Here is an 18,551-nt window from a genome sequence, read left to right on the forward strand (position 1 = left end):
TTCGCATCTTATGACATGCCCCAATTCATTCATTCATTCTACTGGTACTGAATGTGTATTACTATGTGACAGGCAGCATTCTACGTGCGCGGGGACACCTCAGGGACCAAGACAAATCAAAGTCCCTGTGTTCAAGGAACTTCGACTCTGATGGGGCAGAGAGAAAGTAAGTGATATAAACATGTAAACTACACTGCATGTTGGATGGAGGGTAAGTGCTGGAGACAGAAACAGAGCAGGAAGAAGGGATGGGGCGAGAGGGGAGGCCCAGTTTTAAACAGCATGGTCACTGCAAGGCCTTCCCACAGAGGCAACAACTGGGAGTCAGCCAGGCAGAGGGCGTCCTAGCACAAAGGCCCTTCCATGGCAAACGCTGCACTGCTCCTAGGAGAGAAGGCTGAGAAGGGGCAGAAAGGAGGCCAGTGTAGCTGGGTGCGGGAGGGGAACTGACTGGGGGACACTGGGGTGGCCGCCGGAGAGCCTACTGAGTGGTAAGCATGACTGACTCTGGTCCTTGGGTTGTGCGTGGTTGGTGCATGGAGGGCCCTGAGGGCTCCGTGGAGAACACACTGAGGAGCGGGCCGGGCAGGAAGCCCATGTAGCAGCACAGGGGACATGTGGCGGCTGCCCTCCTGGCGGCGGCGGAGCAAGGAGGGCCGGGGGGTCCGGGGATCAGCTTCCGACAAATGCCGGAGGCAGAGGTGGGAGATCCTCCTGCGGGGCCGTGAGAGGTAAGATCTCAGGTGACTCTGGGGTTTCAGATCCGCAGTGGGAGGGACGGAGCTGCCTTTCCCAGACACCGAGAAGACTTGGGGGCGGTGGGGGAGGCTCGGAGCTGCGCCAGCTAGGCTCCGGACGCCCGGCAGCCACCCAAGCCGAGCCGTCCTACAGGCAGCGGACCACCGTGACGCTCGGGAGAAACGCCGTCATTACAGGTGGTACTTAAAGTGCAAAGACCAGAGGCTATCCTGGACGGGGCGGCAGGAACAGGGCAGAGGGTCACCATGGGAGCCCTGGGGCCTCCAACATCAAGAGGCTGTCACGGAGACTCAGCAACCACGCAGAAGCCGAGGCCAATGCGGCGAGAGTGGTCCTGTCTGGCTCTGAGCTGGAGCCACAGCTGTTTCCACGTGAAAGCAGCAGCAGAGCTTCATGCTGGGGGCGGGGAGGCTGAGGGAGGGGCGGGGGGGGGGCTGTCACTGTCTGCTCTTAGCTGCTTCAAATCTTTCTTAGAAATCTACTTTAAGGTGAATATACATTGAAATGACATTGAGCAAGTCACTTAACCTCTAATTTGCACTTCCTCATCTATAAAGTAAGGGTCTATAAAATAATTTCACACCTGAGTGCTGACCTCAGAGTTCCTGTGAAAACTGAGTGAAGTAATACTACAGAAACGTGATCATTTTTTAACTCGAAAGCTAATGAAGATCAGTTGACAATCTTCAAAGTGTATATATACATCAAGTTGAGGAAATAAAGCTTAATGAAACAGCTCTTGAGCGAAAAACATCACTTTACAAACACTCTTCTAACAAAATATTATGACAAAAATTTTACTTAATACTTCCATTATGCATATTTTGATGTGAATACAGAGTACATGTTTTTTAATTTTTTTAAAATTTTTAATTTTTATTATTTTTAAGATTTTATTAATTTATTTGACAGAGAGAGATCACAAGTAGGCAGAGAGGCAGGCAGAGAGAGGGGGAAGCAGGCTCCCCACTGAGCAGAGAGCCCGATGTGGGGCTCGATCCCAGGACCCTGAGATCATGACCTGAGCCGAAGGCAGAGGCCCAACCCACTGAGCCACCCAGAGGCCCCCAGAATACGCAGTTTTAAAAAGTATTCATGTGTCAGTAAAGTCTCCCAGTTGTGTAGTTGTGGCTGTGTGAACTGATGACTGCTGGGGGTCCCCAGGGGAAAGGAGTTGGCTTGTGTGTGGTATGGTGTGGGCACTGTTCCGGTATTTTATAAGATAGAAAGGCAAAGCCTTTGACTTACATTTAAATGTAACATCCGTCCTCACTGAGGGAAAATATGTACATAGAGAACCAGAAAGACAGACAGATTTACAGGAGAGAGACAGAGATACTAGGGATGTAGAACATGCACCCTAAAAACTCCCATCCAGAGAAACATCCCCATTTACCTTTGTTTACCTTACAAGCTTGGCCCTGCTGACACCCACAATTTCTGGGTAACAGTTTCCAGCTACGGTAAATAGATAAATTCACTAGTCATGAGTTATTTGGCAAGCAAGTAAGAGGAAGTTCTTTCTGGATGTCAGTAAAGTTGGCAAATTACCTGTCTATTTCATTATGTCCAAAGCACTTTGTGTTCTTCAGAAGAAGGGTGTCATGTGAGACACTGCCACTGGCTAAACATGTAAAAAGACAAACCAGGATGGGGATGTTTCCACAGTCATAGCTTTTAACCATGTGGACTTGTCTCTCTCCCTACCTGGATCAAAGTGTGCCTCCACATTTCCGAGTTTCTCTTTTCTGGGCCTATCTCTAGGTAGGCTTTCTGTCTTTTGTGTGTCCAAGCCCCTTCTCGGTATTTCACTGACTTGGCTGATGGTCCTGGAATCCTGGGTACTAGCCTCCTTTTCCCTAGCTGGGTTTTGGATACTCTCACTTGGGACCTTGCCCTCAGTGGCCGGTCTGCTGTCCAATTTTGCTCTATCAACTCAGACGCACTCTCATACACACATCTGGCATGGAGGCCTGGGTGACTCATTAGTAGACTTTACAAACAAAACGTGACTAAAAATAAATTTAGAACTTTCCAATTCATTCCACCTTATCTAAAATGTGACTGAATTCTGTCCAAAGTGTTAAAGTGAATGGTTACTAAGACAGAACATTTCCGTTTTATTTCATCTTTTCCTAACATTTCCGAACTCAACATCTACAGTGACAAAATAGCAATGTCCTTCTTGAACACACCCTTTTCTGCTTAAGTTTCAGAGACCTCAACGTCCTGTTTAGCTACATTCAACTACTATTTATTGAAACAGCCCTTTTACACTCATTTTTTAAAGATTTTTTTATAGTTGTTTTTTTTTTTTTTTAAAGAAAGACTTTATTTAGGGGCGCCTGGGTGGCTCAGTGGGTTAAAGCCTCTGCCTTCGGCTCAGGTCATGATCCCAGAGTCCTGGGATCGAGCCCCGAATTGGGCTCTCTGCTCAGCAGGGAGCCTGCTTTCTCCTCTCTCTCCCTCTGCCTGCCTCTCTGCCTACTTGTGATCTCTGTCTGTCAAATAAATAAATAAATAAATAAATCTTTAAAAAAAAAAAAAAAAAGAAAGACTTTATTTATATGTCAGAGAGAGAGAGAGAGAGGATGAGCGGGATGGCGGGGGAGGTATAGAGGCGGAAGGAGAAGCAGGCTCCCGATGAGCAGGGAGCCCGATGCGGGACTCGATCCCAGGACCCCAGGATCATGACCTGAGCTGAAGGCAGACGCTTAACCAACTGAGCCACAACGATTTTTATTTTTAAGTAATTTCTGCACCTGACGTGAACTTAAACTCACAACCTTGAGATCAAGAGTCGTGTGCTCCGACTGAGCCCTGTTAAACTGAACCCCTGTTAAACACCTCTATGAAAGTACACGGCCCCAAGCTAAAACTCAGGCATTACCATGCCTTCTTCTTTGTTTCTGATTCTGCTTTAAGCATGGAGACTGACAAGCCAAACTCCAGCCTTCAAAATCTTCAGCCACTTCATAAGCAAATGAGACATTTTTAATGCAGTAAAAATAACGTGCTAAGCAGGTAGCCTCAGTATGAAACAAACACTTAAAAAACTATTTCATTAAATATATGTTGCAACTTTTCTATAAATGTAAAATTATTTCCAAACAGCAAATTAAAAACATCAGAACATTTTATCTCTACATAATGCGCAGTCTTTACATTTTTTTTTTTTTTTTTAATTTGACAGAGAGAGATCACAAGCAGGCAGAGAGGCAGGCAGAGAGAGAGGAGGAAGCAGGCTCCCTGCCGAGCAGAAAGCCCAATGCGGGGCTCGATCCCAGGACTCCGAGATCATGACCTGAGCCGAAGGCAGCGGCTTAACCCACTGAGCCACCCAGGCGCCCCAGTCTTTACATTTTTAATGTCACTCCACCAACCCAGATCTTGCCAGCCCTCAAAAGATTTTGGGCAAGAGAAACATTCTGATGCAACAATTCAAACATGGGTTTTGGTTTGCTTTGTTAGGTTTACTCTGACCGTTGCTGGCGGATGATCACGCGCACCCCCGCTGCCAAGGGAGGTCGGAGCGCAAAGGTGTCAGCGCGGAAACCTAATTCTCAAGTTTGGACAGAGACTGCAAACAGAACACCCATCTGATGGGCTTGACAGACCTTCTGCAGTCATAGTGGGAGTTGGGGTCCCGCTCGGAGACTGAACTTACTTCAGAACTTGGAAGAGTCCAGGCGTCACGGACGTTGGTCTCACCACCCCAGCTCCACTAATGGTCCCCAGATGAACCTGAGGATAATAGACTGTCCGAAGAGCTAATCTTGAAGACTGCAACCGTGTCTTAATGACTTCCAGTGGACAAGTGAAAATAGCACCAACCGTGCCCCCGCACCTGTAAGAGAAGAAATCACAACAGGATCAGGAAAGCCACACTATTCCTTCCCTGGGGTGAAGGGTGAAGTTTCATTTTTCTCTATTAAGAAAAAATGCAGCTGTTTATTTCATAGTTAGAACATACTGGGAGGGAAAAAGAACTTGTGGAGTCTCAGCAGCTGAGGAGAGAACCACTGTCAGCAGGACGGCGCGCCCTTTAGGGTTTTCATCTCTGGCCTTTTCACCCCCACCCCATTCACCTGGACGCCCCGGATGGCTCTCGGTGGCCGCATCTACACCTACCATACCGTCTGTGAGGGCCACACACCAGCACTCTGCGCTGAGGGCTACCATTTTAACCCATGAGTACCCTCAGCTGTTTCCAACTTCACTGCCATGCTACAGTGAATATTCTTTTTTTTGTGTGTGAAAGATTTTTATTTATTTGTTGGGGGGGGCAGAGGGAGAAGCAGGCTCCCCACTGAGCAGAGAGCCTGATGTGGGCCTCATCTCAGGACCCTGGGATCATGACCTGAGCCCAAGGCAGCTGCTTAACAACTGAGCCACCCAGGAGCCCCTGCAGTGAATATTCTAGACCATGCATCTCTGCGCCGCCAAAGTTACCCAGATAATGCTACTGTTTTGAGAAATCAACATTTACTACAGCACAGACTTCCATTAAAATATGATTAATTTGGACTTGACTGAAAATAAAGCTAAAGGTCCTTTTAATGATGAAGTCCTCAAGCGTCCCTCCCTCAGTCTCCCGGGATCAGGGTTCCCCTAACCAACCTTTACAATTTGTCCATGCCAAAATATTACCTGAATTAAGAATTTAAATATTTTTCCTCAAGACAACTCACTTATTTATCCTAGAAGACCCACTTTGATCTTTTCTTTTTTTTTTTTTTAGTTTTTTTTTTTTTTTAAGTAGGCTCCAAGCCCAGCATGAAGCCCAATGTGTGTTTTGAACTCAATGCCCTGAGATCAAGACCTGAGTCGAGGGGCACCTGGGTGGCACAGTTGGCTAAGTATCTAACTCTTGGTTTCAGCTCGGGTCGTGACATCAAGCCCCACATCCAGCTTCCTAGCCCCTACCGCCCTCTGCCAGCAGCCCTCACACATGCATTCTCTTTCTCTCAAATAAATGAATCTTAAAAAAAAAAACAAAAAACAAAAAACAAAACCTGAGTTGAGACCAAGATCAGATGCTCAACTGGCTAAGCCACCCAGGCCGTCTGCATCTTTTCTTAAACAATAATTTCCATGAAATACATGTTTGATGGACTAGTTATAATTAACAATGTCAGGTACCATCTAAAACCATCCCATCACCACCAATAAATGTTTTACTCTTTGGAAAACACTGAGGATCAGGACCTGCGTCTTACTTGTCTTTATATCCCCCAACATCAGGACTTCCAAGTGCGAACAGTATTTGCTAAGCGAAGTAATTATTAAACTGAGATTTCAAGGACAATGTCTTTCAAAGAATCTAAATGTTTGAAAACAGCATATACTCTCAGGGTGCCTGGGTGGCTCAGTCGTTAAGCATCTGCCTTCGGCTCAGGTCACGATCCCAGGGTCCTGGGATGGAACCCCACCTGCTTCTCCCTGCCCCCTTGTGCTATCAAATGAATAAATACAATCTTAAAAAAAAGAAAAGAAAAGTAGCACACACACTCACACACACGCTCTGCCTTCTGTCGAGGCTCCATTACGTGGGAGCTCCATGTAGGGAGGGGCTGTGTAGTCACACACTCTTACTCAGAGAGGACAGCACCCGGCCAACAGGTGGCTCAGTAAAAAACGATTAAGCACCAGTACCTGTGACTGGGAAACAGTACAAACAGGAAAGGACAGGCGCTGGCAGACAGACAGTACTTAAGTTAGCTACCCTAAGCCACCAGATGTAAATGTTGGCAAAGTGGAGTGAATCTAGCACCCCGCACAGACCCTAAAGCAAGGAAGGAAGTCAAACTCCACACAGCATTTTAGAATCAGGAGCTGGAAGTTCCACAGAGCAAGTAAAATAAGGATAACCAGGAGCTGGAAGAACAGCGTCACTGGCAGTGACTTTTTTATGACACTCATTCAGTCCTCCTTCAACAATCCTGTGAGGGAGGAGCCATTATTATTCACCCCCAATTTACCACGAGGAGGATGAATGTCAGTAAAAGGGAATGAAATGTACAGACTGGGGATGGATGGAGAGGGAAATAGTAATTTTTTTTTTTAAAGATTTTTTTTTATTTATTTATTTGACAGAGATCACAAGTAGGCAGAGAGGCAGACAGATAGAGAGAGGTGAAAGTAGGCTCCCTGCAGAGCACAGAGCCCGACGTGGGGCTCGATCCCAGGACATTGGGACCATGACCTGAGCCAAAGGCAGAGGCTTTAACCCACTGAGCCACCCAGGTGCCCCGGAAATAGTAATTTTTGACTATTTAGGCAAACGTGCTTTAAGATCATGATGATAATACACAGTACATTGAACTGTTTACATAGCACAGTGTTTTCCGAACTGTGGGCCTAACAAAGCCCATCAACCACAAAAGCAATTTAGGGGATCACAAACAGAATGGGAAGGGAGAATGGCAGAAAGGACTTGATGTGTATCAGACAACTACCATTCAACCTTCAAGGATTTTGCCACTGGTATTGTCCTTCCTTTTGAGATGGGGAATCCTGGTCTCAAGCCATACACTTTCTCAGTGCCTCAAAGTGACTAAGGGGCTAAACCGATACCCAAACTCAAGGTTCTTCCACTATACTCTTGGGAAGGATAATGGAAAGATGGTGTCTTTTTTTTTTTTTTTAATTTTATTTATTTGACAGAGAGAGATCACAAGTAGGCAGAGAGGCAGGCAGAGAGAGAGGGGGAAGCAGGCTCCCTGCTGAGCAGAGAGCCCAACGCGCAGGCTCCCAGGACCCTGAGATCCTGACCCGACCTGAAGGAAGAGGCTTAACCCACTGAGTCCCCCAGGCGCCCCTGGAAAGATAGTTTTGTTAGTTAATTTAGACTATTTACATTCACCCTCTACTTGGCAAATAGCTTTGACAACAAGGCCTTTAAAATTCTGTGTTTGGGGGTGCCTGGGTGGCTCGGTCATTAAGCATCTGCCTTTGACTCAGGTCATGATCTCAGGGCCTGGGACTGAGCCCCACATCAGGATCCCTGCTCAGTGGGGAGCCTGCTTCTCCCTCTCCCACTCCCTCTGCTTGTGTTCCCTCTCTCACTGTCTCTCCGTCAAATAACTAAAAATCTTAAGAAAAAGTAAAATATTTTAAAAAAATAATAAAATAAAAATAAAATAAAATTCTGTGTTTGGAGTGCTTATGTGGCTCAGTCAGTTAAGCTCAGTCAGTTGGCTCAGGTCCTGCGATCAAGCTGAGTGGGGCTCCCTGCTCAACGGGGAGTCTGCTTCTCCCTCTCCCTTTGCTTCTCCCTGGCTCATGTACACTCCTGCTTTCTCTCTCAAATCAATAAAATCTCAATCAATCTCTGTATTCTTCTGCACCAAGGAAAATTCGTGAGCCTAAACTGAATACTGGTCTGTATAATTGGCTAAACACTGAAATATGTCTAAAGAAAATGGGATACAGGGGCGCCTGGGTGGCTCAGTGGGTTAAGCCTCTGCCTTCGGCTCAGGTCATGGTCTCAGGGTCCTGGGATCAAGCCCCACATCAGGCTCTCCGCTCAGCATGGAGCCTGCTTCCCCCCCCACCCGCCCTGCCACCTGCCTCTCTGCCTACTTGAGGTTTCTCTCTCTGCCAAATAAATAAATAAAATCTTAAAAAAAAAAAGATAAAAACTAACTCATGTCCATTCACACAAAATTACTCTTACCTATTAGAAAAATAACCATGTGTTTAAAAGGTTTGGTATTTAAAAACAGTGGAAAACTCACACACTACAGAGTAAGATAAAAAAAAATTTGAAATTTATTTATGTTCAATAACATGATTCCACATTGTTGAAAAAGAACAGGACTTCTGGGTAGTGTTTCATAAGAAAGTCAACAAGTTCAAACACAACACAGGTCATCCACCTCCGCTTTGTCCCATGTCAGTTACATTCCTCACTCTGGCCAACCATCAACCAAATGCATGCCACTGATCAAAGGATGACCCATAGGACAGTATGCGTGCCCCACAAGGTAAGCATCCTACTGATAGCAAGTCGGTGAGCTCTTTGAGGCTTGTAGACCACACTCACAACTGCACACCCTCTTCTATGCTACTCCCTGGGCCTATGGCAGGAGCCAGGGTGATGGTGGTGAAAAGGCCCCGGCTGGCCTTCTAGATTCACGAGAGGACAAACGAAGGCACTCTCAGGCACCTCTTCTACAGGACAGAGTGATGTTGCCTCAGTGTTGTAAGAAATGATAAATTGGGGGCGCCTGGGTGGCTCAAGGGGTTGAGCCTCTGCCTTTGGCTCAGGTCATGATCTCAGGGTCCTCGAATCAAGCCCTGCATCGGGCTCTCTGCTGGGCGGGGAGTCTGCTTCCCCCCCCCTCTCTGGCTGCCTCTCTGCCTACTTGTGATCTCTCTGTCAAATAAATAAATAAAATCTTTAAAAAAAATTAAAAATTAAAAAAAAAAATGACAAAATGGCGAAAACACTTCCAACTGTAACCAGCAGTAAGAAATAACTCTTTTTTTTTTTTTAAGATTTTATTTATTTATTTGACAGAGAGAAATCACAAGTAGGCAGAGAGGCAGGCAGAGAGAGAGGAGGAAGCAGGCTCCCCGCTGAGCAGAAAGCCCGATGTGGGGCTCGAACCCAGGACCTGGGATCATGACCTGAGCCGAAGGCAGCGGCTTAACCCACTGACCCACCCAGGCGCCCAAGAAGTACCAGTCTTCGATCCTTTCAAGTTCCTTCAATCTACAGCCCAAACCAGTAGGGACTGGGAACAGGGTATGGGACTGTGACAGCAAAACCCTCTCTCCACACTCCACAGGCCACAGTGCTGACAAATACAACCCACCTGCTCTGTATATATAGTCTGGGTGAGGTGGTCAAAGGCAGTCAGGAAGATTCTGGCACCTCTAAGTCTTAGGGTAGCTCTTGGTTCAGCTGAGGGCCACAGCAGCCAATGCACGGCCAACAGGAAAAGTCCCATCCAACATCTAATTACATGGTAACATTGCTGACATCACGTTGTTAGGAAAGCAAGTCTGATTGGATACCAATATTTCAGACCACTAGTCCCCAAAGCGGGGGACACAGTCGTAATGTGCACAATGGAATATTGGCATAGAGGGAAAAAAATTACAGAAAAAAAAAAATTTCAACTTATTTCTAATCTTTACCATTTAATTTCTATTTTGTGTATATGCTTTATAATACATATAAAATTAAAATGGTATATATATATGCAGATATGCATAAACACTTTAATCTCAGGACCCTATGATCCGAGTCTGCAGAGCACTAATCCAGACCAGTGGTTCGCAGCTGTGGCAGTTATGCCCCCCACCCCAGTGACATGTGGTTATGCGTGAGACAGTTCTGGTTATTGCTACTGGGGGAGGAGGTACTAGCATCTAGTGGGCAGAGACCAGCGTTGCTGTTAAACATCCTACACGGGCTGCACAGGAACCACACAGCAATACCCTGCCCCTCCCCAAACAATTATCTGGCCAAGGCTGAGAACCTCTGTTCTCGATCAATAAAACAGTCCATCTATTTGAAGGCAGTACAATCAATGTGGAGGGCACTGCGGCTGCCTCCCCAGCATCCATTCCCTTCCTCCTGTCTTAATAGGACCCCAAATTTCTTAAGTCATATAGTCTGGATAACACTTGAACCCATTTCTAGTTTAGCCCTGACTCACTTAATCAGCATAATACCATCTATGTTGCCATGTCATCTGTTCAGAGATGGGCACATGATTCAGCCCAAAATAAACAGCGTAATAATCTCCTGGGAGCAGTGACCAGTTTAGAGATGGGCGCATGTCCAAATTGGTCCAATCAGATTAAGCTTAAGACTTTTCAATGCTGGAGAAACACTAGGAGCTGCTGGAAACCATTCTGTGTCCATGCAGGGACAAATCTTAGAATCATGCAGATATTTCTGGAACACAAGAATCAATGAGGGGTCCCACAGTGACAGTGTCAAGCCATCTAAATAAGCCCTCACCAAAGCCTGTTCTCGCTAGAATTTAGGTGTATGTGCCAATAATCAAGCCAGTTGGAAGTGAGTTTTTATTACTTACATATGAAAAGCCTCCTAAGTTGAGCCTAGTTAATTAAAAAAAAAAAAAAAATTCACACCCTCGTTTTCCAAGAAGGCACTTATAGAATTTTACTCTTATCAATAATTTTCCAAAAAGTACTTAGGACTCATGTAGCTAGTACGCTATGTTTCCAACAGCTACGAGGAAACTCCCTGGATGTTAATTTTGCTCCTAAGGTAATGCTGCTCTAACCACTGATGCCAAAGTTCAGAGATAATTCTCTATGGGATATTCCTCTTAGTGAAAACATGGAACGGGTTTGAACAGAGCAGAAGAAAGGCCACGAACAGCAAGCTATTAAATTACATGTCTGGGAGCAGTCCTAAGAGTTGCTCTCTGAATCTATTGGCCCAATTTTCTAAAAAAATCTATTACCTGGATTTTTCTGTGCCTTTTCCTACTCTTACTTCTTATTCCTGAATGCCCTCCCCACACTTTCTCTTTTTATCTGCCCAGAATTGAAGTCATGTTGTTTAGTACATAAACTTGGATTCAACCTTTTCTCTTTCCCCACCTAAGCCTTACTTGATATTCTCCCCCTACCCCGACAGGTTAGGCTCCTCTCCTCCAGTTTACAGCAGAACAAAACTGGACTATCACTACTCCAACATATACACTGGATTTCTTTTGTCTTCATGCAACCAGAGACACAAAAACTTGTAATTATGCACACCAATTTTTGCCTTTTAACTCTTGAGTGTCAAGTAATAAGGACACCTTTCAAAAACTAGACATTTTCAATAAGAACCTGTTTCCTATATACACACACACTCACTCACCTCAGGCACTAAAGCCAAGACTGAAATACTCTTTATTGCAATTGCTACCCAACTGGTGATAAACTATTTTCCAGATTCATAGCTTACACATAACTACCACCAACAAATGACACTGTGAGACAACCTGATCCCAAATCTAGGGAGTCTTCAGGAACTCCCCTTTTCATCTGCTAACTCTACAGTCACTACTTGAAAAAACACTAGTGCCTCTTTATAATTTTCTGGAATGTCTAATTTGAATACCTAGCATAGGGCTTAGAGGATTCTGATCATGCAAAATCTGTATTTACTCAGTCAAAGCAAAATGCCTAGTTTCTATGCAGCTAATTGCCTTTTAGATTCTTCCTATATTCTACCACATTTGGAAAGAACACTTAAATAGCACCCTATGAACGAATAAAAAAGCCCTCTAGTACTTAACGAACCTAAAGAGAATTGTTATTTTTCACAAATACACAAATCCAAAATAATGTTACCTTATGCCAACATGGTCTCAGCAAATCTTCCTATAGAACCATGTTCACAATTCATAAATGATCAAAGTACCGCTTCCCTTCATTTGGCACAATTTAACAGGCCACATAAATCTAAACCCCCAGGTAAGACACACACTACCTTTATTCACTTAGTTAATCATTAAACAAGTATCGTTTAAGCATCTGTACCTAGTGTGGTACTGTACTCAAGATGTACGAGTGATGAAGACAGACATGATTGCTATTCTCATGAAGCTTAATGCTAGTGGGAATATCATACAAACACCATACAACATTTAAAAATGTTTCTCAACATATAAAAAATACACCAACGAGGGAAGCCTGAGTGGTTCAGTGGGTTAAGCCACTGCCTTCAGCTCAGGTCATGATCCTAGGGTCCTAGGATCGATTCCCACATGGGGCTCCTTGCTCAGTGGGGATCCTGCTTCTCTCTCTGCCTCTGCCTGCCACTCTGCCTGCTTCTGCACGATCTTACAAATAAATAAATAAAATCTTAAAAAAAAAATACACCGATGAAATAAAAGTCAATTTATATTCTTGATATACATAAGCCCTATATAAAATATCACATGCACACTGTTCTTGTCTTACCAAAATTTCTTTAAGGATTTCAATTAAGTCTTGCATCTTCTCTGTATTGGTCACCTGGAGAATACATGAACGTGTGCCTGACACTACCAAAGTGACCATTAGCTGATACAGACTACACTCATGGAGGCAAGCGCAGTACAGAAGTATATACACCAGCTGACAACTGTCCATAATGGGGGCAGGGACACGAAACACTGAATCTTGACAATATCTTGGATTATGTATTTTAAAATCTTAAAAGACATACGTTCCCACTAAAATATATTTTAAAAGCTATGTGAGGGGCGCCTGGGTGGCTCAGTGGGTTAAGCCACTGCCTTCGGCTCAGGTCATGATCCCAGGTCCTGGGATTGAGTCCTGCATCGGGCTCTCTGCTTGGCAGGGAGTCTGCTTCCCTGCCTCTCTGCCTACTTGTGATCTCTGTCAAATAAATAAATAAAAAATCTTTGATAAAAGCTATGTGAGTATATTTGATGACAAAAGAAAAAAATCATGCCCGGAAATACCAGTGAAGCGTACAGTCTGGGTCTTTCACCTCTAACCAGCGCCAGCTTAGCCCAGCTGTTTCAGGTGCTGAGCGTGTCTACAAGTTCTCACCCGGCTGTCACTGCTTGTTCCGTTAGTGAACAGCATCACTAACACTGTATGTACTACCCGAACCCTGAGACATCTGAGAAAGAAAGGTTAAAGGATTCTTCTTAACAGACCTAAGGTCCTAGTACCAGACGGGCCACTTAAGAGGACTTCCGTGTCTCTCTCACTGAGAGTCTAAACAGTAGAAGAGAACAGTAGGTTATGTAGTGACAAAATCTGTTTGACTACGTTTTTTATTTTGACAACACTACCCAGATTTTTGGGACAGGAGGGAACAAAGCAGAAAACAACAGAGTCCCTAAAGATACTAAAAATCAACATGAAGTGAATGCTGCTTTGCTCACCCAGAAGTAACACCATCAGAGCTCGTTATGGAAGTGCTGGGAGGTATGGGAAGCCTTAAAAATGTGTTTTGACTCAGCAACTGTATCATTTACTGGTTTATCCTAAAGAAGTAATCAGAGAACGGGCGCCTGGGTGGCTCAGTGGGTTAAGGCCTCTGCCTTCCCGTCGGGTCATGGGGATGGCCTGCATAGGGTTCTCTGCTCAGCAGGGAACCTGCTTCCTCCTCTCTCTCTGCCTGCCTCTCTGCCTACTTGTGATCTCTGTCTGTCAAATAAATAAAATCTTTGAAGAAAAAAAAAAAGTAGTCATCAGGGAACTACACAGGTAGACGTAAGGATATCCAGTAATTTATGTTGGCAGAAAATCGGAAATGAGATTAAGTAGAAATTATGTCATCAGAATAAATCTGGTAGCCCTGTCATAAATTTACTATAACATCCTCAGTCCACATTCCAGTCACTGGGCTTGGAACTGTATTTGCCTTCTTCATTGCAACCACTGAACAGTAAGGAATGATTAGAGGTGTACTGAGAAAATTCACTATCATGTTGCCATTAATGTATTACTAAGAATAAAGCAATTTAAAGAATAGGAGCCCATTTTAAAGTAGCTATGGAATTATATTTGGTACACATACACATAACCTTTCTAAAGTGCCTTGTTTAGGGGTACCTTGGTGGCTCAGTGGGTTAAGCCTCTGCCTTTGGCTCAGGTCATGCAGGGTCCTGGGATGGAGCCTCACATCAGGTCTCTCTGCTCAGCAGGGAGCCTGCTTCCGCCCCCCCCCACCTCTGCCTGCCTCTCTGCCTACTTGTGATCTCTGTCAAATAAATAAAATCTTTTAAAAAATAAATAAATAAAGTGCCTTGTTTAGGTGTTGTTTTGTGGGTGGTTCTTCCTCCACTTCTCTTCTTCAAGGGTAACAGTGTTAAAAAGATAACCATTAGAGAGCAAAGGAATATTTCTGCTTTTGCAAAGAGCCTAAGAAACTGTCTTTAAAAAAAAAAAAAAATCAAAAAAATTTAAAAGACTACGAGTTGTTTGGGATGTAGTTTTTATTTCCCAGGCTCTAAAATTAATTTTCAATGATGCCTAAGCCTCTTATAGCTGATAAAAACAATTATTCAGTATCACTAATTAGTGATAGTGTTAAACCTGTTTGATGTTAATTTCCAATGGCTATCCAACAAACGGTAGAAATATGACAAATTCACACACAAAGGGCTCTAACTTTTCAAAGACCAGGGATTTCAGTTTTCTGGAAAGATGCCAGTTTAAGAACAGTAGAAACTAGCTACTTAGAGCAAAGCAGTGCATCTCCCATCGGACCAGCTGGGACCAGTGGGTTTACTGATTTTAACTCTATGAAATAATAAGCACTCAATACTTAGCTCCTTTTAATGCTCTTTCCTAAAAGAAATGGAAGTAATATATTTTAAGCTAGTGGTGATGAATCAAAATGCAATCAGTTACTCTGAAAGCATCCTGTTCAAAGATTTATTTTCTTTCCGGAGTATCTGCAAGGAATCCTGAGCAGCTGCTGAAGAAGGAACCTGTTAGAAACAATGGCTTCAGGCACCACCCTAATAAACCCTCTACAGTCTAATCAGTCCTTGCGACTTCTGCCGGCTACTGCCGCCTTCCTCCATCACAATTTAAGACGCTGCTGCTTGGTAGGAGAATTAGCAGCCAGAGGGCACTGTGAAGGGCGGGTAGTGAGATTCATGGAGACAGGGCAATGGATTATGCAGCAAACCTCACAGAGGATGCTCCAAAGCAGGTAACTCTTCCCAGTCTGGAATGCAAAGGATTTTTTAAAAGCCCACCTCACTAACAACATGAAATCAAAATCATGTAGTATAAAATCATTTTTAAGTTACCCTCCTTGGCTTGAGAAATGACTTTAACATGGGCAACTTGTTTAAAATTCCCCCAGAATGACCAGTTAATATACTGTATTAATTAGGAATGCTCCCCCCGCCCCTGTGACTTTCAGGAAACACTGGGAGTTAAAGTGAAAAGATGAAGAAGGAACCACAGGGAAGAGATGAATGAGAAATTCTCCCTATGTACGAAGAACCAAAATTTTTTGGTTGGAGAAACAGAGTGGGTGGTCACAGACAGTAAGAAGTACAAACACTTTCATCATTGTTATTTTGCAGGTAAGTTTTCAACCATTATTCATGTGTAGTAAGGAACATACCTCAGTCCAAGGTGCATCTAATATCCAAGTCAAGATGGTAATCGAGAAAAGATTATATTTTATGCAGAATGTCTACACTTAAAAATTGCTATGCCAAGCTTGTGAGGTCCTCAAACAAGATAAAATATCTGGAACTCCAAAAGGAACCAAACCCACTGGCAGTATTAAAAGAAAATTACTAATACTAATTTTCACTACTATTTTGTGAAGAAACAAAAAATCAGCTCTGTTCCTAACCCCCCTACCACTCAATCTCCCTAACAATGCATTGCCGCCACTAAAAAATATCAGATGCATGATGACCAAAAAAATGCAGCTCTCAAAAACAGGGCACATCTTATGGTGCATGTGTCCACTAGCAGGTGAGAAGCAATTTTTCCCTTTTTTTTTTTTTTTTAAGATTTAATTTTCTATCTGACAGATACAGGAAGAGACAAAAAGAGGGAGGGAGCGAGCAAGCACGCAGAAGCACGCAGGAAGAGAGGGAGAAGCAAAGGTTCCCCAATGAGCAGGGAGCCCAGTGTGCGGCTCGATCCTAGGACTCTGGGATCATGACCTGACCCGAAGGCAGACGCTTAACCGACTGAGCCACCGAGGCTCCCCAAGAAGCATTTGAATACACCTTCCTGACCTCATTCCACCCCCCTCGATCCCGCAGTTGCCCTCCCACAGGTTGCTTGCTGGCCAGCATCACGGTTCGCCAGCACTTTCCAGGCCCCTGCCGATGTCCAACACCTGCAGCCCTCTAGACTGTCTGAACTCGCCGCTGCGCTACCCTGAGGAAGCCACCGGCGCCCCCCCTCAACCCCGCCAACCCCCAGCATCCACGGGGCCGCCCAGGGCCTTCGGAAAGAGGCCCCGGAGCGCAACCCAGGCAGAAGGACAGCGAGTGCAGCACGACCAGGGCCGCCAGCTGGTAGGATGTGGGGCGGACCGAGCCACAGTGGCCAGGCAGGACTGCCCCCGAGTGACACTCGTCACACCAGCCTCTAACTGTTCAGAAGGAGAAAAAGCAGGAGACCCCGCGGGAGCGGAATGCGCGTGGGAACGCGGGTAACCACCCTCGGGAGATGCGGCCCCGAGCGGGGAAGGCCCGCGCCCCCGGGGCCTCCCCACACCGCGGAGACTTCCTCCTCCCGGAGTCGGCGCTCCGGCCCGGGGGAGGGCGGGTAACCGGCCGGGGCGCCCGAGGGCGCGGGGTGGGGGAGCGGGGTGCGCGGGGTCCGGCCGGGACGCTCACCCGCCGGCGAAGAGGTGAAGCAGCGTGTTCTCCTTCTGCTGAGTGCCCGTCGCCATGGCCGCGCCGGCTCCGCGGCCCGCCGCCGCCGGGTGCCGCGAACGCGAGGTGGCTCGAGGGATGCGCAAGAAGGCTCGCTCCGCTCGCCCCGGTGCCCTCAGGCGGCTACCGGCGCCGCCTCCATGCGCGCGCGCTCCGACGCCCCGCGCCCTCGCCCTGCGCCCTCCGCGGCGTGGCCGGCGGCTCCTCACCGGTCTCTGCGGCGCGAGCCCAACACCAGCCGGAGTCCGGCGCGCGGCCGTCACGTGGCGGGGGCCGGGCCGTGTCGTCACGCGGCTGCGCGAGCCCGGGGCTGCACGCGGCGGGGGTGTGGGCCCGGATCCCGCGCGCCCATTGGCCGGCGTCGGACGTGGGCGGGGCGATTGCGCAGTGTGGGCGGGCGTCTGCTCGGAGCGAAGGGCTGGGCGGGGCCGGCTTGGGTCAGTGCGCCAAGAGTGAGAACCGGCCGAGGCTGCCAGATCCCGGTTCCGAGCGGAGAGACCCGGCTTGCCAAAATCTAGGGAGACCCGGGGCCTGCACTTGCCTCCCGTTTTCTAGTCTATTTTAAGTTCAGTTTAGTTTCTGTGATATGATGTGCAAAGGGTTTAGCAATTACGTATTGCAGCTTACAGCTCTGTACTCACACATCCAGCCGAGGGAAAACACGGGACCAGGACAGCCCAGGACGCCACCCCCACCCAGTGTACCCCTAGTATACTGTTGGGTATTTCTTATTTTTCTATGGCCTACCCCTTCTGATCATGTGCGGCCCAGACTTCTGAGCTCAAGCCGCTTCTCCACTTGCATGGCCTTGGGTCAAACCCAGCCTGGCATCTTACCTCCAGGTCTGCTAGGCCTTCCCTGGCCGCCCTGCAGCCCGCGATCACATGACTCCATTTAATTTACTCACACAGCCTCCTGCAGTTATTGGCTGACTTATTCCTTTAAGCTGACCTTTTACCTCCTAGAGTGTAAACTTCAGGAGAGTCGGATCTTGTTTCTTCTATTTCTGGCTGTTCCCAGGCAAGGTACCTGCCGCTAGGAATGCCCAAGAAAGTAATGAATAAATGTCCCGAACTGAATTCATCTTTCCATTCTTCCCCTTCCCCACACCAGTCCAGGCTGTTGTATTTTCTGTCCTGGTAGTAACACCACCATCTGCACTGCGGCCACTAACACCAGAAACTTGCCTGTTACCGTGGACTCCGCCCCCTTACCCCCCTTTTTCTCAGTAGCCCATCACTCACCAGGCACTTCCATCTCCTGAAATTCTCCCAAAGCCATCTCCTTCTCTGCGTTCCTGCGCTTACTGCTGCTGGAAGTTTTCATGCCTCTCACCTACTTTGTAGCAAAAAATCTGCCTGCTCTCACAGGCCACCCTTTTCCCCCTTAGTCTGTCATCCTGTCCCCCTTCTCATCCCTTGTCCAAGA

The 18,551-nt window shown here is 46.4% G+C and overlaps 1 protein-coding gene across 2 annotated transcripts in view; it reads right to left on the bottom strand.

Moving 5' to 3' along the window:
- SLC25A33 (solute carrier family 25 member 33) overlaps positions 1-18,551 on the bottom strand; it is a 44,961-nt gene that overhangs the window by 19,097 nt on the left and 7,313 nt on the right. Inside the window, exons 1-2 of one of the 2 annotated variants that reach the window (XM_047726937.1) lie at positions 17,085-17,367; positions 4,427-4,606 (exon numbers count right to left, since the gene is read on the bottom strand). In XM_047726937.1, the coding sequence (XP_047582893.1) occupies positions 4,427-4,606; positions 17,085-17,140 (236 nt within the window). In that variant the 5' untranslated portion in view covers positions 17,141-17,367. Of the gene's footprint in view, positions 1-4,426; positions 4,607-17,084; positions 17,368-18,551 lie in introns of those variants that run through there. The other variant, XM_047726935.1, reaches the window with a different exon arrangement.

The sequence above is a fragment of the Lutra lutra genome, chromosome 4 (assembly GCF_902655055.1).
Source record: "Lutra lutra chromosome 4, mLutLut1.2, whole genome shotgun sequence".
Lineage (NCBI taxonomy): Eukaryota > Metazoa > Chordata > Mammalia > Carnivora > Mustelidae > Lutra > Lutra lutra.